The sequence below is a fragment of the Girardinichthys multiradiatus genome, chromosome 9 (assembly GCF_021462225.1).
Source record: "Girardinichthys multiradiatus isolate DD_20200921_A chromosome 9, DD_fGirMul_XY1, whole genome shotgun sequence".
NCBI lineage: Eukaryota > Metazoa > Chordata > Actinopteri > Cyprinodontiformes > Goodeidae > Girardinichthys > Girardinichthys multiradiatus.
Window position 1 is genome coordinate 24,136,268 of NC_061802.1, and position 22,555 is coordinate 24,158,822.

At 38.7% G+C, this 22,555-nt stretch overlaps 1 protein-coding gene across 2 annotated transcripts; it reads right to left on the reverse strand.

The window, feature by feature from the left end:
* Positions 1 to 293: 293 nt before the first annotated feature.
* LOC124873929 (guanine nucleotide-binding protein subunit beta-4) lies at positions 294 to 22,048 on the reverse strand. Of its 2 annotated transcripts, XM_047374989.1 has the most exons (11): positions 21,910 to 22,048; positions 15,071 to 15,155; positions 8,622 to 8,802; positions 8,354 to 8,392; positions 7,371 to 7,477; positions 5,445 to 5,508; positions 4,248 to 4,410; positions 4,013 to 4,079; positions 3,586 to 3,787; positions 3,232 to 3,448; positions 294 to 963 (listed from the first exon to the last, which is right to left on the reverse strand). In XM_047374989.1, exons 3-11 carry the CDS (start codon positions 8,676 to 8,678, stop codon positions 857 to 859), a joined length of 1,023 nt encoding a protein of 340 aa, XP_047230945.1. In that variant the 5' UTR covers positions 8,679 to 8,802; positions 15,071 to 15,155; positions 21,910 to 22,048; the 3' UTR covers positions 294 to 856. The 2 variants fall into 2 exon arrangements, with proteins under 2 accessions (XP_047230945.1, XP_047230944.1); XM_047374988.1 differs by lacking the exon at positions 21,910 to 22,048 and having other exon boundaries at positions 15,071 to 15,287.
* Between the last annotated feature and the right edge of the window lie 507 nt (positions 22,049 to 22,555).

A 22,555-nucleotide genomic window follows, 5' to 3' on the forward strand; every position in this document is an offset into this window, starting at 1 on the left:
TTACCAGTCACACTGCAGCAGATTTGCATGGAATGGATGTGGTTGTCCGATATTCAGCATTCGATGATTTGAAAACCACCAATCCAAACAAGCGGAGGCGAAATCGAGGCCTCTGATCATTTCCGTCCTACCGTAGCCTGAACTTGGAACAGTTTCTACTTTGGAGTTAAAGCTTGATCCAGACAAAGAAAACAATAAACTATTATTAGGTTGAAGCCCCTCCTGAAATCACAGTCTTATGATTCTCTTCCAAAGCAAATGAATGTTTTAAGTCACAAATTTTGACTCATAAATGAGTGATTAGACTAACTGAGATTTTTCTTTTAATGAAAGCTAAAATTTCTGGTGTTCTGCGGGATGTCTATAACAAGAGAAGGAAAAAAGCAACAAAAATACCTCAAGTGGCAAATGAACTACAAAAATATATACATACACACATTATATATGCATATATGATGCATATATATATACACACATAATGCTATACATATATACTGCCTTTATATACATTTACATTACACACTGATCCTAATTTTGTTTTGTACTCATGGCCACAGATGCACTTTAATGCCCTTTAGAAGAAAAAATAAGTTATCTTTACGATATATATATTTTTTTCTCATTTGGAATAATTTCTTGGTTTTAAATTGAACAACTTTTTATAAAGGAGGTTTTTGTTGCTCCATTATCGCTGGGTGGAGAGAAAAAAAAAAAAAGGTTGACAAAGTCTTCAGATGGGAGGAATTAAAAGGGCTTTTCAAATTGCCCTCCCTCAGGTCCAGCCCAGCGGATGGGTCGGGGGCTGCAGAACCGAGGTGGAGGGCAGTGATCCAGTACATCAGGCGAGACGTTCAGTTCAGTTCCAGATCCGGAGGAAACTGTCCCAGGAGCCGGTGGCCACAGCCATGCCGTCGTTCGTCACTCCTAAGCAGCTCACTCGGTTGTCGTGGCCTGCGAGCACGCCTGGAGGGAGAGTGAACACCAAGCAGAGCCGCAGGCTGGTCACACAATCTACACCTTAAGGTTTGGCACATTTCTTCACGCTAACGTCAAACACCAAAGCATTTTACTAGGATTGTACAGGGGTTGGACAATGAAACTGAAACACCTGGTTTTAGACCACAATAATTTATTAGTATGGTGTAGGGCCTCCTTTTTCGGCCAATACAGCATCAATTCGTCTTAGGAATGACATATACAAGTCCTGCACAGTGGTCAGAGGGATTTTAAGCCATTCTTCTTGCAGGATAGTGGCCAGGTCACTACGTGATACTGGTGGAGGAAAACGTTTCCTGACTCGCTCCTCCAAAACACCCCAAAGTGTCTCAATAATATTTAGATCTGGTGACTGTGCAGACCATGGGAGATGTTCAACTTCACTTTCATGTTCATCAAACCAATCTTTCACCAGTCTTGCTGTGTGTATTGGTGCATTGTCATCCTGATACACGGCACCACCTTCAGGATACAATGTTTGAACCATTGGATGCACATGGTCCTCAAGAATGGTTCAGTAGTCCTTGGCAGTGACGCGCCCATCTAGCACAAGTATTGGGCCAAGGGAATGCCATGATATGGCAGCTCAAACCATCACTGATCCACCCTCATGCTTCACTCTGGGCATGCAACAGTCTGGGTGGTACGCTTCTTTGGGGCTTCTCCACACCGTAACTCTCCCGGATGTGGGGAAAACTGTAAAGGTGGACTCATCAGAGAACAATACATGTTTCACATTGTCCACAGACCAAGATTTGCGCTCCTTGCACCATTGAAACCGACGTTTGGCATTGGCATGAGTGACCAAAGGTTTGGCTATATCAGCCCGGCCGTGTATATTGACCCTGTGGAGCTCCCGACGGACAGTTCTGGTGGAAACAGGAGAGTTGAGGTGAACATTTAATTGTGCCGTGATTTGGGCAGCCGTGGTTTTATGTTTTTTGGATACAATCCGGGTTAGAATCCGAACATCCCTTTCAGACAGCTTCCTCTTGCGTCCACAGTTAATCCTGTTGGATGTGGTTCGTCCTTCTTGGTGGTATGCTGACATTACCCTGGATACCGTGGCTCTTGATACATCACAAAGACTTGCTGTCTTGGTCACAGATGCGCCAGCAAGACGTGCACCAACAATTTGTCCTCTTTTGAACTCTGGTATGTCACCCATAATGTTGTGTGCATTTCAATATTTTCAGCAAAACTGTGCTCTTACCCTGTTAATTGAACCTTCACACTCTGCTCTTACTGGTGCAATGTGCAATCAATGAAGACTGGCTACCAGGCTGGTCCAATTTAGCCATGAAACCTCCCACATTAAAATGACAGGTGTTTCAGTTTCATTGTCCAACCCCTGTATGTATTAGACCAACGCAAAGCGATGTATATTGGAAGGAGAATAACGTGTTTTTAATTACACACAAGAAGTGTGACGTTTAGCTGAATTCTGCCTCTTTTACTCTGACTGCCCTAAATAAAATCCCATTCAACGAACTGCTTTCAGTGGTCCCCACATTAGTAAATAGAGTACATCATCATTTAAAAAGCCTGTAAAACATCTCTGTTTACCCAGATTCTGGTGCTGAAGTTACAATTAATGCAAGGCAGTTTTCATAAAACACAAACTTTATTAGGACAAAAAATTAAATGGAAGCTTCCGTATTTGAAATTAGATAACCTGAGACTGTAAACTGCAATAACTGTTTGAATTGAAATGTCTGATATGCAGTTAAATTTATCATCAATTCTTCTTTTTTTTTTTTTTTTGCTTTATTACACAGATGACGTAGAGATCTGGATCTGTCAGAACTTCCCATGGTTGTGGACAAACCTTAGCTGGTTCTTATTGGAAATGAGAGGCAGATAAAACTACAGCAGTGCAGCGTTTCCTTGCATATAAAAAAAAAAGAGGTTATAAAGTTTGGAGTTACTTTTGTCATTGATCTGTTTTAACTGTGGTTCTCTGAGATTTGCAAGGACACATCAGCTTCAACATCACCAAGCTTCAGAGCATCCTTAGTAAAACTGTCAGTTTAGTGAGATAATTACCACGGATGTTCCAGATCATTCAGGTCATCTACTTATAATCTACTTGTGGTACCAAAGAGTCAAATGAAGGGATTAGAGGTTGCTTTTAGTTATTATGGCCCCAAGTTCTAGAAGACTCTCCAAGAGACCCCTTGTTAATTGCTGCCCTTAATTGGGTTGCGTTTCATTGTAATTACATACTGCTCATACCTGCTCGGTCCCCTTTCAGAGTGTCCCACACGTTGCAGTTGAAGTCGTCATAGCCGGCTAAAAGCAGGCGGCCGCTCTTGGAGAAAGCCACAGAGGTGATGCCGCAGATGATGTTGTCGTGGCTGTACATCATCAGCTCCTGGTCGGCACGCAGGTCAAACAACCTGCAGGTGGCGTCGTCCGAGCCGGTGCCGAACGCATTCCCATTGGGGAAGAACTGCAAGAAACAAGAAAAAACAATTATTATAGCCTCAACTGCGTTGGTTGACCTCTTTAAAAAGTTTAAAAAAATGTTTTATTTAACTTTACAGATCCAATATGGATAAAGTGAGCCATCTCTGTCTAAGGACTCACGCAGACTGCGTTGATGTCAGACACGTGGCCGGTGAACGACTGCCTACACATGCCGTCACGGATGTCCCACAGCTTGGAGGTGGCGTCACAGGCTCCAGACACAAAAGTCCTGTAGTCTGGGCTGAGAGACAGGCTCATCACGTCACCCGTGTGGCCGGTGAAGGAGGTGGCCTGCTGGCCTGTCTCTATGTCCCATAATGCACTGTAAGAAAAAAAAAAAAGCAAATAAGAAGTGAACCAAACCGGGTTTTTACTCTAAAAGGAACAAACCCAATAAAACCGACATCAATACTACAGATATTTCTGATCTTTGCAGAGTACTACAGTTTAGGCATGTCAACTCTGGAAAGAAGCTTCTAATGAGGAAAAGTATGCGTCGTCTGCACTGAATGAGAGCTGCGGTGTTCTAACTGCGGGTGCTGCTCACCAGGTGGTGTCTCCAGAGCTGGTTAGTATCTGGTTGTCATCCAGGAAGCGGCAGCAGGACAAATAACCTGAATATAAACAGAGGATCTCCATCAGATGAGATCAGAACCCATCCTTTCTAATATGCTGCCCTGAAGATCCAATGCAAAATATGTTTTACTGCTAAAGTAACCAGAACAGAAGCTTTCTGAACACAACGGTACACAACGTGGTAGAGTGGAAAAAATAATCCTTACCTGTGTGTCCGGGTAGCTCTCGAGTGACCCGCACGTTGCCCTCGCGGGTCTTCAGGTTGTATATCGAGCAGATGTTATCCAGACCTCCACAGGCCACATAGTTCCCAGAGGGGGCGTAGGCGCATGTCATCACCCATGAAGAACGCAGCGGGATAGCATGCATCTGATCGCCAACAATAACGTCAGTGACATGAAACAGAGGATTTCATTCACAGCTTAGGGTACAAGTTAAGTTTATGTGTTCTATGCAAACCGCCACTAATTGTAACTTCTACACCAGAATCTGGATCAACAAGAATGTTTTATGGGTGTCCTAGATGATAGTGGTTTTATTGTGTTTAAGAAGGAAATTCAGGTTTTATTGCAGTTGCATAATCTCACTGATAATTCAGTTCTGATTACAATTCTCCTCGCTGTGCATGATGCCAAAATACACAGTGGTTCTCAGCTGGACTTGTTTGTAGCAGTTTCTTTAAACTTTTTAAACTGTTGCTCTGACTGTAGATATGGACATATTAAAGTTAGTAGTTAATTTCTTGACGGTCTATCCTGATATGCATTCTCATTATTTAAACAATGTTTTCCTTCACGTTTGCAGGAATAGGTCAGAGAAAGAGACCACGTTGACGTCATATTTCCTCCCGAGGAAAACATTCGTGTATGGATTACCATATTGCAGTACCATATCAAACTTCCTGGATAATGGAAGGGAAAACACCCATGTGTATGTATGTGATAGCAATTCAAAAACCAAAATGATATACGACTTTGACAAATGGGGCGTTCCATTTGAACTTGCAAGTCGGAATTTCCGACCTCCGAGTAGGAAGTTTCAAGTCAAACGCGACCGTATCCGACGGCCGCATTCAAGGTGGCTGCTACTCGCATCAATAGTAGTAAAACATTCTTACTTTGACTGTTTTTAGCACTTCTTTATTATTTATGTAACGTTTAATCAGTCGTCCACATGCTACTTTCCAGTGTTTATAAGACGAGATGTTTCAATACGCAGGAAATACAGCGTAGAACAGTGTTGTGTGGCAAGTCGAACAAAAGTCATAAATTTCAAAGCTTTTAAACTCAAACTTCTCTCCAGGCTCATTCTGTGATTATGGGCAACTGCAATAAAATAATTAAACATCAATTACTTTTTTACAAACTTTTATCTGTCCTCTTATTAAATAAAAAGCAAGTCACCTTGTTTGTTGTGTAGCTGTCCCAGATGATCAGTTTCCCATCTTGCGAGGCACTGACCAGTAACCTGAAGGCAGGAGAAGCACATCAGCATGACACTCAACTCATAAGCAGATAATCCATCACGATCTAAGCTACATGCACCTTGTTCATTAAAAGCAATGAGAGGCAGCCACCTTACACACTGTTGTGCTGTATTGTCAGCCTGAACCATTACAGGAGGTTAAAAGCATTTAGCATCACCAATCTCTCACTGTTCAGTTGCCGTCCCACCCGACGTTATTTTCGATACTTCAATTATGCAAATGTCCAAACTGGGGTTCACTCAAGCGGTGATGGGAGTGCAAAAAAACCAATGGGGAAAATTTGGGCTGGGGGTTGAGCTGTAGATGGCGCAGATGCAGGACCAGCTGGAACCCCTCCCTCTCATCCTGACGGGGTGTTTCCGCCTCTCCGGGTAAAGGAAGTGGTTTGATGGTGCTGCGGTACAATTAAGAGAGCCGACATGCTCAAATGTCAGTGGCTGTATGCAAAACAAATACTGGTCCCCTGGGGGGTCACCTAGAAGGTGCTCAGCACGCCCATGCACACTCACAACTACAACCAAAGACGCATTTTAAAAGGACTGAAAAGCATCCGCAGAGACCAGGCCTTTACACCAAAGTCCAAGTTTGTCATTAGATGCCATTGTATCTTTAAAGATAACTATAATTGTATATTATGTTAATGAGATTTGCACAAGAAATCAGAATCCTGGGGCACTTTCTGGTAATGCAGAAACACGGGGTCCAAAAGACAAACCACAGGAAATCCAGTAAGGCAGACTCCAGATGGGGGGGGGGGGGGACTCATGGCTTTTTGTTTTCTATATTTCAAACCTCAGAGATCAAAATCACTGGTTGTGCATGCTTTGAGTGACATTCTTTGTAATAATGGTTTTTTGTAATGAACTGTGTGCAAAGGCCTTTTTTAAAAACTGAAAAAATATATTAATGTACTTGTCCTAAACAAATGCTGTTCTGATCTAGATAAAATTAGGATACTATACTTGTGGAAACAAAAAACGATGTTTTTGTGGCTCAAGATTAGTGCTCTGCATGCATACTTATTGTGAACTATAATCCCAGCTGTTAATTCTTTGTGCCTCTCACTGTGCATAATTGCAGCAAACTGTTAAAAAAGCAGTTTGTAAGATCTAGCTTAATGAACATTTGCAGCATCTTGAAATGTTAAAAGTGCAAGAAAACAGTAAAAATTACAAGTTTATTAGAGAAACTGCATCTCTAATAAAATAAGCGTTTTTCTGCGTCTGCCAAATATATCTATATAGTGAGGAGCTAAAACCGTGCTGGTGCCTTATTGTAAAGTGACAGCAAAAGGTGATTATGGTAATATTAGTCGTATTAGTAGAGAGGGGAGTAGTAATGGGAGTACGAATGGTACTGATAGTTGTACAGCCCCAGACCTGGGACTGTCGTCACTGCCCCATTGCATTGCATTGATGGAGAAAAAGAGTGACACAAAACAGAACAAAGGAAAAGAAGATTTTATTACCACAGATTTTTTTTTAAAGCCTCTAGTGCTGATAGGTACTCGTTCGGCTGCACTGACAACTTGTACAAAACAAACACTTAAACCAGAACTCTTTAAATGGTACTTCTACAGAACCATGAATACAGATGCAAGATGATAGAAAAATATTTGTCCTTTTGCTTAGTTTGATTGGACTTTGGGATGAGCTTCAGATCGATTACGCTGGAACTGACTGAACAAAATAAAGCAGCAAAGGGAGAATGTAAACACTGCAAAGGCAGGACAATATTAAAAATATAGCCTAACCACAACTTTTAAATAAAGTTCTTTGAATATACAACTTTTGCTATAAAAAGCCAATTTACACAAGTTTCTAAAATGAAAAAGTATCATTACCTGGAGTCACTCCCCCAGTGCATTGCATAGATCTTGGCCAGGTGTCCCCTGAGGGTACGTCGTGTCCGCATCTGTATCCGACCCACTGAGTCCAGACCAGCCGTGATCTGCATAAACATAGGAAGAGGAGTCACTGGTTACACTGGAGAGCGAGACTGATATCAGAACTGGACTCAAGCTGAGGCAGCAAAAACAGGCCAATATTAAAAGAATATTTTTTAAAAATCAAGGATGAACAATATCCAAGTAGATACTGATGCAACTATGACTGGATTTTCTTTTATATACAGGCAACTGATAACTTTGGGTTGACCTTAAAACAGATTCTTCCACCTGATCTATGGATCTCTGCAGCTCCTCCAGTTACCATTGGTCTCTTGGCTGTTTCTCTGAATAATGCTCTCCTTGCCTGGCCTGTCTGTTCAGGTGGATGGTCCCTGTCTTTGTAGGCTGACAGTTGTTCCATACTCATTCATTTTCAGATGACTGAGTGAGTGGTGCTCTGTGAGATGTTCTCTATAACTTTTATCTGTTCACTAATGTTCTTTAATTAACCTCAGAGGCCTTCATAGCTGTGCTTAGATGGAGATTCAGTTGCACACTGATGGACAGCGTTTAGATGAAAATGGAGGAACTAGACTCTAGACAAGAGTACAATAAATTTGAAAATGCTATATTTTCTGTCACATTTTACTTAGACTTCACTTTTAGTGTATTTTACGTATAAAGAATCACACTTTACTATAGCAAACTGCACTCTGCATATTTTCTTTTTAAATTAACAGCCCTGCTACACCTATCACTTGAATACAGCTCCTACATTTAACTCGCCCTTGATGGCTTGGCTTGTGTGCAAACCCCACATTTGTAGGTAAAGTAACCCTGGTATTGGGTCCTGGAGTATAAGAACACTTGTATAAATATGACGACGAGTCCATGCACTTGGTATCGGACAGATACCCGCAGGTAGGAGGGTCTCCTACCTGTGACAAAGTGGAATCACTGCAGGCTTTCCTGGCATCCTACAAGGAGAGATCAACTGATTACGACAACCTGACAAATCACTGCAAGTACAATGTGTATTTATAAGATCCACGTTAATAATAATACAATTACAGAAGCATTCTTGAAAACAGATTTAATGTAAGCAGTTCAAAAGTTTGCCTGAGTAAAGGTTTCACCTGAAACTGTGCGAGTCATTTTGTAACAAACATGTAAATAATCCATTTTTATTTATTCATTTTCTTTTACCCGGATCTGGTGGCGTAGCTGCTCAGCTTCCTGCCGCAACTGTTCCAGCTCACTCATGGTCCCTGTGAGATGCGTTCAGGACACACTCCTCTCTAAACACTGGCTGGGTTGAGGAAACACACGTGCCTGCTTGTACACACACACGCTCGCACACACATACAAATACTTCACCAGCTGACACCTGCAACACAAAGACAGAAATACTCTAAGTTCAACATGTAGACGGAAAAAGAATAGCAGCACTTCCATAAGCCAAACAAAGGCTTCCTGTTTTGGTTCAGACCAAAGATGGGGAGAGCTGCCAGGGTACAATGCTGCCACCCAGACCCACCAAGGGGATTTCAGTGGTTGGGTGGCAGCTTGGAGTGTGGTAAGTCTCTTCAAACACCCTCACCCTGGTTCAAAAGGCCATCTGAACTGGGCCCTGACCTTTCCTCACTCAATTGTCCTTTTGTGGCGTTGCACCGCCCTGCTGGCACGGCCCACCGCTGTGCATGCGAGCTCTGAACGGTGTCTGCATTTCGTGTGGGCAGATCTGGATGGTTTATTAGACAATACGTACAACAGAAGAAGAAACCATTTGTGAGAGAGAGCACTTTATGGGAGTGTGTCTGTAACTGTCGGATTTAGCATTTTTCTGCACATGCATGCTTGTGTATTTATGCACATGCACGTTGCCACTTCCTATACCTTAGGGAAACTGAATGTGGGTCACAAAGCACTCAGAGATTTCTCTGAGATGTTTGGACCGCCCCCAACCCCCATGTCTGCTGATTTTTCAGTTTTACAGGAATCCATAAATCCAACGTACTGAGATTAAAGTTTTAGGTCCATGTTCTATAATTCAACCATTAGGGCCGACACAGGCCTTCATATGTCCACAAAAAAAAAACACTTGAATCTGAGGAGGAGAGTATTCCCACTTCATTATAGAAAAGCATAATTTGTTAATGCCTTCAGACCTCTTGTCCAGATAATAAGCAATTTACAAATGCCTAAAATCCCCTCCTCTCAGCCATCTATCTGTTATGATTTATCCTCTATAGGCCGACGCAGGACTTCTTTTGCTTAACATGGGTTTAGCTAGCACCTTGTGACATGAAAATAAACAAAACCAAAATGTGTAAAATAATAGGGCTGCAACTAACGATTATTTAGCTAATCGATTAATCTGTCGACAATTGTTTCGATTAATCGATTAATAATCGGATAACAAAAAGGTGCTTCATAGATTAGATTTTTTTTTACAGAATTTGAACCAGGTGAAGCTAAAGCTACGCCACTTGAGTTCAAGAAGGGTTTTCATCTTATATACAAAATGTAAATACTTTTAGTACAATTTTGACCTAATTACTGCTCTGAGTGGGTTGTTCTTTCAGCAAAGGGCATGTTTCAGTCTGTATACTCCCGTTAATGATTATTTGATTACTAAATTAGATGACGATTATTTAAACAATCCATTAATCACAATTGATTCAATTAATTGTGCCAGCCCTATAAAATAATAGTAAAAGCTAAACTGAAAAAGTGCTGAATACCGGTGACGGTGGTGGGGAGGGACCATGGTCTGATTTTAAGAACTGCATGAAAGTACATTTTATTAGGAACTACTGCTTATTCAGAAACCAAAACAGGACATGGTTATTTTAAGAAACCAAACAAGAGCTGTCAGATAAAAGTCCCCCCCCCCCCCCCAAAAAAAACAACATAGTTTATGTGTTTGTATCTTTTCTATAGTTGTGGGACTTGGAACCAGCAAGTCTACTCGACAACAGTGCGGTGCATTGCTTGGGAAAACGGATGACAAAGGTAGAGTGGTCTGTCTAGAGCTGTCCGTTACTTGGTATGTGGCCGGCAGCTACAGCAGATAGGGACACTTGGCACCGTCAGACCTGGGATTCTGCAACACCAGGCATGAGCTTCTACTCCTCTGCACAGACAACATAAAATCTATCCGTCCTGATGACGACAGCAGTCAATAAATGACGAGTGCAACTAAAAATAAGACATCCATCAGAGAAAGAACCTGAAGCACTTTCTTCTTGTGTCTAATCCTTTAGTCTGCAAACAGTTGAAAAACACAACAGATTGCTTATTAGTTGCAGAAACCCATTTCCCTAATGAATTATGCGGATCATTAGATCGCATACTGATTATTAATTAGCCTTATTATTTAACATATTTTGTAACAGTGACACTCTTCCTTTCTTTACAATATCTGCACAGCAAATACAGTTCACAAGGTTCTGAAGTACCTTCGATTAAAAAAAGACAAGACTGTCTGATACAGATGTTTATTTCCTTGTCTGACTTCCTACTTCAGATTTTAACTGATTCCAACATAAAATTGAAATATGAAAATAAAAAAGTTTAGAATCAAAACAGAAAATGACAGAATTTCAAGTTTATTTGTATTCATCCCCAAAGCACATGTCCCTAAACTTGATCTGACCTAAAGTTTTAAAGAAGTGCATCAGGCTGCTCACTGAAATCTTTCAAGACCAAAGAGAAAGCCGATTGTGATATTTCATTTGTTAAAGACACGCAGAGTTTAATTTAAAGTCTGACTTTCAACGGTCTCCCAGTTAAAAAGAGGGAAGAACAAGAGAAAGGGAGACGCACAGACAAATCTTAGAGGTTGGTTTCCTGAATTGTGATATTCTCAATCCAGTATTTATTAAATTTTATTTCCAAAACAAAAAATATGTTCACTACTGTAATTAAGCTGGGTATTTTAGATTTACCCCTCCTAGATGAGCATGTAGAAACAGTGGACAGTTACTTGCACGCCAGCGTTGACTTTGCAGCAATCCCTCATACTGAGCAAGCATGAAGCGACAGTGGAAAGAAATACGCCGCTTTAAGAGGGAGAAACCTCCAGCAGAACCAGGCTCAATATGAGCGGCCATCTGCCACGACCGACTGTGGGTTTGAGAGAACAGAGCAGAGACACAAAAGAACACAGAAGCACTGATCCAGGAGTACTTTTCATGTTAAAGAAAAGTAAAACAGTAGTAGCTCGTTCAGTGGCTTCATCTTGGAGAGAAACACCGCTAAGCAGAAAAACTAAGCCGGTTTTCAAGTCTATGAGATGAAACAGAGCGCATACAGTCAGTCATAGTAAACGCTCAGCTACGTCTGGGAGAAAGACCCTGGGTCAGGTGTCTCATCTGTAGGAGGACAGACTTCTTTGAAGGATTTAAACTTTCTTGATCATAGATATTTAAATAAAGAATGAGTGAAAATATGCCATGTCCTACTAAAATAAATAAAAATCGTACTTCTCTTATTCTTGCATTTCCCATGTTTGTTAAACCTATTTTCACTTAAAATTTTTCCCTTTTAACATGTCCTCCACATTTTAAATATATGCGCATTCATTTATTTCAAATGTTCTTTTCTTCACCCTTCTTCCACCCTGTTTATTTCCGTTTCCTTTTAACATTCAATTTATTTCCTTTTTCTTTATTCCTGTATGCATTACAGCCTCCTTGACAAAAGAGAGCAGCCATTTTTCAGACTGCATTATCTGATTAATGTTAAATATTGGCTAATATTAACAGTCAGTAATCTCTATTCTTCGAGTAAGGACTTGTAACCGCGCCTGTGGCTACCTTTGCTAGTTGCTGGATCAGGAGGAAAGCAAGATAATAGAATCATGTTCTGCTTTTTAATCAGACATCAGTTTTATTTTACTCACTTTCCATTGGCTTTATAAAATAATACCTATGTAGCAAGAGTGCACATTACCCTTACTGTTTAAAAAAAAGGATCAATGGTGTAAACGCCTCTGCTTACAGGAATGTAAGTAGTCAAAGAAACAGGAAACAGTAAAAACAGATAAATGTGCATGAGGAAATTTAAAAGATATGGAAATGTCTAAAAAATAATTTATTCTAAAACTAAACTGCAGAAATAGGGTAAGGTTGAGTAAATATATATATATATATATAAATATATGTATTTACATGGTGTGTCATATAGATTTTATTTGCCATTATTAGATTTAGTATGGTATTGAAGATTTTTTCTATTTATTATTGATGAATGAATTCCCCACAAACAACTGGGTCAATAGTTCTGGTTATTCAAGCAGAGAGAAAAAACAAAGAACTGGTTTAGCCACGTCTGGACAAATAAGAAATTTTGGATAAAATATTAAAGAAGCGTGTCATAAACATACACATGTTAAAAGTGTACTGTAAAAATATATTTCTTCTGTCATTTCAATTCAACTTATCACAACAAATGTCATCTTAAGGCACGTTACAGTAAAAACAGGTCCATTCCAAATATTAATGACTTGACCTTTTCCCCATCCTCTCCTTAAGACAGTAGGAGGCGGGGAATTCGTCTTCCACCAGCATCTTGCTCTGCGTTTCACATCAGCATTTTTATAATATTCTCTGCAAATTTTCCATCTGACTTTGGATTAATACTTCAGACATTCCAACAAACAACATTTTTGAATGTCACAATGTGAGACTGAAAGCATTAAAAGGGCGTCTCCACCAGTTGTGAACTTGTTCCCACTGACTGACAAATATCTGGAAAATGGAGGAAATGATAAACAAGATTCCAGTAAGGCGAAAAGGAAGCATCTTAGTTCTAGTCAACTTATTCCCCATTTTTTGGGTGGGCAGTTTTAATTAACATCCTGGACATTTGCAGTGAAAATGTTTGTGCCATGGTACGTTTTTCTTTTATACACGTTTTACAAATCAAGGGAGCATTTTCACAACTTTGTTAAGCATCTGAATGAAACTCAGTTCCATTTTAAAGTCTATAATGCATAGACTTATTAAATAATGGAATAGATTCTTAAAAGAGCAGTTTTTTTAATTTATTTTAAAACATATCTGAATGCTTCATTTGGCATCTGAACCACCTTAGACTACGTTCAGTTAAAGAACCAAGGGTCTAGTTTAAACACGGATTCAATAAATCTGGCTATGGAGCTTAATCAAGCAGGGGTCTAATTCTGATATCAAGGCATTTTAAAAGTTTTAATTTCACAAAAGCTACATTTGTTTCTGCCCATCATTCAAACAAAGTCCTTAAAATCAGACGCAAGCAAGAGTGCCAGAATGAATGGAGTCTTCTCCAGCTGTATGGAGCAAAGCGATATGGTGCACCCCACCTCTCCCAGCTATTGCTGCACACTGCCTGTTAGTTGGCTAATATCAAAGGTTTGGAGATTGACAGATTAAACACTGAAAATCTGGAATTCCCCCATCCCCAGTTTATTAAATGTGTCAAAGCTAAGAAAATCCAGGATTTTTGCTCTATAAACACATCAACAGCAGCACATACATAGATTGACTTTTTCCCAGTGAAATAAAAATCAATGAACTATTTCATGTGTTATGGACATAAAGAGAAAATATCAGAATCAGCTTTATTGCCAAGTTTGTACAGACAAACAAGGAATGTATCAGCAAAAAATCCTCAGAGTATTTTATAAACAATTCAGAACCCAAACATAACCAATAAACTAATAAAAACAGAAAAACCTCAGAAAAACGGGTCAAATTTGTTCCCAATTTTATTTTTTCTCATGATTTCATTTTTAAAAACAACTCATTTTCCCCACTCTTTTTTTTTTTTAAACGTTGCTTTCATACATCAATTAAGGTAATTTAACAAAACAGAGCCGGTTGTCTAAAATTAGATTTAAAATTTGACCCATTCAGCTTTATTTGGGACACTAGATCCACCAAAAACTAATTACCACTTATTGATGACAGAGAAAACAGCAGATTCATGTCATAATTCACTATGTCATTACTTCATGGTTTCACACTCACACAAACACCGTCTTTCAACCACAGGCAAAAAGCTGCGATTTAAATCATGTTAAGAGATTGTGCGACATTTTAGTGAGCGGGTTTTTTTTTTTTTTCCAGGCTGATGTGGAGATGCGTCTGTGGAGCAAGCAGGGCTCAGTCAGAACCACCAGTTGATACCGACAAGAAGGCGGACTAATAATTACTAACAGAGGAAAAGCCACGCCGAGGATTGTGCGACAAAAAAAAAAAAAAAAAAACTGAGAAAATGGTGTCAAAGAAAAAAAAACTGAAACAAAGACGTAAAATTACGTGACAGAGCAAGAAATCATTTCTTGCTCGTCGTTTCCGCCCTACAGGCGGTAAAAGGCCGCGGTTGGATAGCTGTGGATTTGTAGGCTGTGGAAAGCTCCAAGGAGGGGAAAACACACATTGAGTCATTTAAAAATCCTGGGAGCAGTTATTTCAAAAGCCACAACCGCAGCTGCTGGGAACATTTCACGGTTCTGGACATTTCTGGACTCCGCCGAGGTTGCAAAAACAAAAATAAACCCGCTCTAGCAAAAACAGGAAACAGCCTTTAAAACACACACACACACACACACACACACACACACACACACAGACAACCAAAATACCAAAGACAAAACTGTACGTCCTCACCTGAAAAAGAGGCGTTCTGGGTCGGTCCCGTTCCTCCAGTCCGAGTCGCAACCGATAGGTTTTCACACGACAACCATGGCCTCAGCTGGGGGAGAGACCGTGGAGAGGAGCCGCGTTAATTTCCACACAATTTAATCCGCTTTAGGGGTCAGAAGGGAGCACCCACTCGGATCGGATTTGACTGAAATTTTCACCAAGCAGGCTAATCACCACACCCATGAAAGTGGGAACATGGCAACAGTCTACCCGAAGGGGTGCACGCTAGTTACATTGCTTGTATTTCATTAGTTTTATGTATGACATTAAGAATAAACATGTTATTCTATCTGTAGATCTATTTATATTTAAGTTAATAACCCAAACAAACCTCTGACAGGAATGTTGTCGCTTGATAAGTATGCTTGGAAGATGTCTGAAACGGGTTGTGTCACCTGCCAGTAAAATGGTACAGTCTGCCAGCCCCTCTACAAAAAGGAACCGAGTGGGATACAGGAAACTAATAGAAGACCTGTAAACATTTTTTTTTTAATATGAGAAAGTGTTAGGAAGCAGGGATAGCGCTACTCCCTTACTGGTTTATTTGAATATATCTCCATAAATTCTCAAAATAAACGCTTGAAAGTACGGTACATGCGTCTTTATTTATTTTTGAGATATTATATATTAGGGTACTTCTTTTACATACAAATTATAATGGACAGAACCACAGCTGGGTAATTAAGCACTGATTTACACCGTCGAAAAGGGAAGTTTCTAAAAGGGGCACTGAAGAAATCCCTGCTAACTCTGCTTTTTATGTCTCCTTGAGTCGATGACATCACAAGAGGCGCAAGAAACAAGTGGCTCCAGCTCTGTATCCACCCCTATAACCTTCCTACTTCAGTTTTATGCCTGAAAACAAACCATTTCGTACCCATGTATTTAAACAGCTGTGTTTCAGTTAACTTTTCTTTGTAGTTAAGAATTTTAAGGAAATATGGTGACAAATAGTCATCAAATGGTAAAATGTCATTTATAATTTGATTTCATTTTAAATTATATCCCCAAAGCATTGCATCCAACCCTATTTTCATTATTTTGGTTCTGATCCTTATTTGAATGAGTTGACTCTTGGGAAATCTGACAAATTATGACCTCTTATCAAACAAAAATAAATCTAAGCGACCTCCTGCTGTAAAATATTATTTATTAGAGTAGCGCTAGACTATAAAAGGTATAGGAAATTGCTTTAAATCTTTCTTGTCAAAGCAGGTACCAAATATTTGAGTTGTAAGGGATTCATTAATAAATGTTGGAACCAGAGTTTGACTGATGTAATGAAAGGGCTAAATTACTGCATGGTTTCTGTGTATGTCTGACACCTTCTTGTATCATGTTAAATTGTTATTCGATTTGCCAGTACAATGGCGCTGCTTGTTGTCTGAACTTGTGCTATTTTAGCTTGCCCTAACAACTTTTCTCTTTCTGACTGCTGAGTGATGATGGGGTTTTTACCCAACTTCATTCCACTGGTGGTAACTGGAATGAAGTTGATGACAAAGACTTCATTGAAACATTGAAACCATGTTAATCAAGCATATAATTTTATAACAACTTGGCTCAAATTCATAAATGAATACAAGGGAAGGCCTTTGAAGGAAGAATTTGATTAAAATGTTACTAAAGGGAGAGTAAAACAAAAAGAAATATAGAAACTCTGATCAGTTGCCTTGCACCTTGTGTGATGTCACCAGATGCACATGAATGTTGAGGCTGATATGTGTATTTGAATATGTAACAATTTAAACAAAACACAAATAGAAAAAGTGATGCTGAAATGTTTAGGTGCCAAATTAAAGTCATTCTGATTGAATTCATAGGCTAGTCTGGCTAGTAGCTTTAAAGTAGATTAGTGAATTAAAATAATGAGACCCTTAACCCTCTGGGAATCATAGTAAGAAGACAGTACAAACATTGCCTATCACAATGGTAACCCTTAAATACAACAATAGTATTAATTCAGTCAAAATTAAAATCCTTCCCAATTCTTTAAGTGTTTTTGTTACCAATTCTTTTTTTCTGTCACCCTAGATTTCATAATCTCATTTACCATTTGGAAAGACAAACTCCCCCAAATAAGACATGGTGGCTTGCTGTTCACAAACTTACGATTTTGTTACTCATATCTGTTCCTTAAAAAACTGCTCACAATTCAGAGAAAATATAATCCTGCTACTTTGCAGATGGAAGCTGCATTCAGTTCAGGACTTTTCCTTCCCTGTTTAAAGGAGTTTTGTCCTCCTCTGTCTATTAATAGACCTGTAGTTGTTTCATGAATCTTACACTCCCTCAGTGTGTGTGTTCAGGTCAGCGGAACATTGAAATCTTTGCATCATCTTGTGTTCTAGCCCCACACTGGACAGTGTTTTTCAGGTTTGGAATAGAGCGGGTATCACCCACTTTAAAGATAATTTTCTACAGAAGAAACTAAGATCTTTTTTTTAGATTTATATTTTGTGTATTGTTTTAAAATAATATTTTAGCAAGAAAACTAAAAAGCAAAAATATTGATTTAAATACAATGTAACCTTACTTTACAGTAGTCAGAAAAAGAAAAAGGGATGTTCTTTTAATTCAGCAAACATAACTGAGTTTGTTTTTATTTGTGTCTTGTAGTAAAACCAAGCGATTTAAAATTTAACTTAGATAAAACTTTAAATCTAAAACTGTCATAACCTTTTATTACAATTGTCTTCCCTAAAATAAGCTTTAGACTTACAAAAACTAAAAATTAAACCTAATCCACAATTAAACAAGGAGAATTAAATTATCTGCTTCACAAATGTGTAGCTATTCTGGTGGTTACTTAACAACAAAAACTGATGACAAAAAGTCATCAATGAGTTAGCTTCATGATAATATCCAAAACATGCAAATGTCTAATTTTACATTGTGCCAGGAGACAGCTGTGTCACTGCAGTAAGCTCATTCAAAAGGATTTCTCTCTCTCTCCATTAGAACAGGATGAATTTTTTATGGGGCCATTGAAAGAGAGCAGTGGGATAGGCTTTTCCATATCTCTGCACGAGCCATAATCAATGGAGGGAAGATGAAAGTTTCACCAGGCCTTGGTTTCCTTTGGGAGAGGCATGGGGTCAGATTAAGTCTAATTGAATTCACTTACACAGCAGTGGTTTAGGTGTGTCTTACCAATTTAGCCCTAAACAGATTATGAGGATTAGAATTAACATTAATATGTTAGAATGGAGTTACAATGAATGCAGCTTGGATTGTTATTCTTCCATTTGTACGTATTATAAATATATTTTATATTACACGTGAATAAAGAGAAATTCTTAAATCTTTGCACTACTTAAAATACTTAAACTACAAAATAAGGCACTAAGTCTTCTGCTTTCAGAGTCCAGTAAGCAGAATAAGAGTGAATTTCATCAGCCAGCTCAGTGTCACAGTCAGCAAATGCATCTCCTTGGCCAATCAGGTCCCCTGTTCTATTGCTTGGCAACCAAAAGGGAAGGAGGTAGGGCAAATTGACAATGTAAAAATAGCACATCAATAGCCACAGAAAGGCAAATACGTAGAGAAGGCTATAATTAGCAGAGTAGCGCCCATAACAGGCATTGTATACAGTAACCCATCTGTGATGCTGCTTGCATGTGTCAAAATTTATTTGCATGGATGCAAATTCTGCTTGAATAGCTCACAAGTAGCAGAACTCAGTGACACACAGGCACAGTAACAGTACTGCGAATCAATGGCATAATTTGAATGTGATGGCTGTCTTTAGGGTTCATTGGAAACATCTCATGTTTTTTTCTCATGAGTTCTTCACAAAGTGCTCAGCAGTTTTCTGCAGTCTACTTGTCAAATGATGTTTTGCATAAATGCAAAAAACGACAAAACCTTTGCTAATTTGATAGAATTAACAGTAGTTTTATCCGTAAACAGGTTTGCAAGTCAAAAAGGGATTTAGGGTTTAATGGTTTACATGAATAAGCGCATGATATCCGTGCTTTCTTTAAGAATTTCTAAGAGTCAAATATTGAGTTAACATATTAAATAAAAATTTCAAAACATAGTAAAGCACATCTTTTTTTTTTATGTCTCTGATCTAGGGGCCAAACCACTGTAACATCCATTAGGGATCAATAATTTTTAAAGATAGCCCCACTATATTGGTGATCAAATCAAAGAGAGATAGGTGAGATGTGAACATTTTTAATGCATGTTTTTATTTGCATCCACCCACCACACACATGGTGAGACTACCTGACAGCCTTCATGTAATACTTCCAGTGCATCAAAAGCAATTAAAAGGTGGAGCAAAGTAGAACCTGTAAGGGCTTTATCTGGGCCGGCTTATCCACCTGACATCTCTCGAGGAGGCCGGCAGTTGCCAGAGTAACCATCACAAATGGCAACTGACGTCAAGAAGGTAGGAGAAATACCAGGGAGAGCCGGAGCTGCAATACATTATGGATTATTGAAGAAAGAGCCCTCTTGAAATGTGCAAAGTGACTTAAAATATGCGTTCCTTGCTGAGCTTTCTACCCTGTCTCTCCAGTTTCTTTGGATGAAGCAAATAGATGATGACACTACCACGATTGTATTTGCTGACTATCAGACCTTTAATTCAGTATGATTGAAGCTGCACATTTTGTGTCAAACACTACTGAGCAGATTTTTCACTGAAGAAATATTTCCCTATTCTCCACAATGGAAAATAATGAATAATCTTTTGATGCGGTGTTAAAAACTACCTTATTAAATATATAAATGTGACCAAAACAATCAATTATCCTTCTTCGAAACTCCGAAGATGGGAGATTTACTAATGTGCAATTTTAGTAAATTGGGAAAAAAAGAAACTTGCAGTAAAACTTTTTCAACGTTCTGCTATTTTTGGTGTATAGAGTGAGGAATACGTGAGATTTACTGAGGTACTGAGCATCTTAGAAAAAACACTGAGATGTGCAACAATCTTTAAAACTGGTACAAAATACATTTAGAACTTGACATTGTTGCCAAGTGTGCTGTAAAGTGTGAATGGGGAAAGAGTATAGACTAATAATTCTAATTTCTTAGTATTTTTGACACATATAATTGTCTTTTGTTGCATTGTCTTCCACAGCGAAGGCATTTTAGGCATTTACTTCTAACGACCATTATTACGCCTTAAATATAATGTTGCTGATAAGGTTGAAACAAAATATTTTGAACTTTTGTTTTATGAAGTAACTGTGAAAATACATTGCAATATGGGTGAAAACGAAATTACTCTTTAAGGACAGCAGTGTTCACGGATTCCAACAGCTTTAACCATACTCTGGAGTCGCCAAAGGTTCAATCTTAGGCCCTTTAATATTTTCCATTTTATTAATAATAATGGGAAGAATGTGTCTACAGTTAAAGTGGACCTTTATATACCCTACTTTATTCAGCTGGCTGTTTAACTGCCTTTCAGCAGCTCCAGGCATCAGAGCCGGTGCTAACATACATGATGCCCTGTCTCTCTTACTGTTGCCCCACACGCAACCAAACACACAACAAACCACATTTTGCAAAACAAGTGTTCTCTATGTAAATTAAAAACACAAAGAACTAAAACAAATCAATTGATCTTATAACTGAACAGAATGACAAATAATTTTCCCACTTGTCCAATCTAGAGTGGTTTAGTGCCAAGAACTGTTATTGTGTTTTCAAAATTAAAAGTCTCAAACTTTGTTTTAATTAATCATTTATCAGTGACGAATAATCCAGTTGAGGTCTTCACAATCTACATATGCAAGATTTTGAACAGGAAATGGACAAACTCCATTCAGCTTTTTAAAATCAATAAAATTGCCCTTTATTTTAGCACCAACTGATTGGCTAAAAATCAAATAATTGCTTTATTTATATCTTTTTAATATAAAAAGTATGCCATTAAAGTCATATTTTTTAGCTTGTAACGCTAAGCTTCACTCAACTTTAAGTACTTTAACACCTCAGAATGATGAAGCTAGAGAGAAGTGTATGTGTAAAAGAAATTTGGCTCTTATGAAAATCTTTTAACTCAGAAAATGCCCGAAAACTGAAGTTTTTTTTACTGATAAAATCCAGCACTACCTAAACTTCTCAGTGTTTGTTCTAAAATGCTTCATGTTACTACATGGAAGGACTCAGTGAAGCAAAGGTGGAAGCATTATTTTTCTACGAGAAGCTGCAGAGGAAATGTACAAAGTAAAGAAGTGACATTATTTCATGCAAGGGGAGTCCCAGATGCTTCTGTAACAATCACAGGTCAACAGCCAACATGAAGTGCCAAACAAGGTCTGAGTTTCCTAAAAAGTAAATCTCACAACTTATGCACAGAGGGGGAAACAATAGAGGAAGTGAGAAACAACCCTGGTGTGCTAATGCCACTTGTTTCAAATGCCTCCCATCACTGCTGAACCATCATTAATTTATTACCATGAGCTCCTAATTATTTTTGCTTGACATTTTGGTGCACCACAGGTTGTGAACATGGAATAAGACCAGCGTATTACCTCTCAGCTGTCTGATAATCAAACACATGCCTTTAGACCAGATAAATCAAACAATTGGACAATTTGACCTTAAATTTGATTGTAGCCGGAGTTCATTTTGGCAAATCTGCAGGTGAAGCTGCAATGTTTTAGCTCAACACATCTGTTTCAATACAATTATAAGTTTTTACAGGAACATAATTTAGAAACGTGTTTTTCGTGGCATTTTTGAGGCTGTGGAAGAGCAGATGACTAAAATCTCATACACCCTGCTGCTGTGCAGAAAACAAAACCTAGATATTTCAAAAACAGGTGAGGCTTTTCTACCTTTTTTGCAGAGATGAGACGCAGATGAAGTGGACTGCATATGTCCTGAAGGACATGGACTGCGAGTCTCACACAGTGCTGTGGTTTCGCTTCTTCTTTTCAGCAGTGAGTGGTGTAGATGCTGCTTGGAGAGGCCATAAATAAATGGAGAGTAAAAGCAGAGTTGGGAGTATGAGTGGAGAACAGCTGAGTGGGAGGGTGAGCAAACTGGGGGTGGGAGGAATGGATCTGGAGTAGTATTTCTTTTAAAGAGGCAGAGCTGATTTCTTCAATACTATTTAATTTATGTGATAGACTTATGAATACTTTTTCTCAAATTTAGTACAGCTAGCAAATGTGAAATAAATTTCATATGAACATGTTTATCATGATTAAAACAATCTAGATGAGTGAAATTTAACACAAATGTTCTAGTAACAATCAAATAGAAATAAGCCAGAACAAGGTCATGTTTACCTTTGATTTATTGAAATTGCTTCCCATCCTACTGTCAATAACTGTGATTGCTATCGTTTGTATTTGGGAACTATACAGATTTCCCATCGGGGTGCAAGACTATTTTTAACTTGTTTTGCTCCTGGTATTACACCTATTTGGTCATAACACGTCACATTACATGTAACCAAAACGTGAACACACTGGAAAT

Excerpts from the sequence above, each read along its gene's own strand:
- LOC124873929 (XM_047374989.1), bottom strand. The coding sequence starts at position 8,678 with ATGAGTGAGCTGGAACAGTTGCGGCAGGAAGCTGAGCAGCTACGCCAC. Across the intron at positions 5,509-7,370 it reads CACTGGGGGAGTGACTCCAG|GTTACTGGTCAGTGCCTCGC; the intron begins GTAATGATACTT and ends TCCTGCCTTCAG. Across the intron at positions 4,411-5,444 it reads ACAGCTACACAACAAACAAG|ATGCATGCTATCCCGCTGCG; the intron begins GTGACTTGCTTT and ends GTTGGCGATCAG.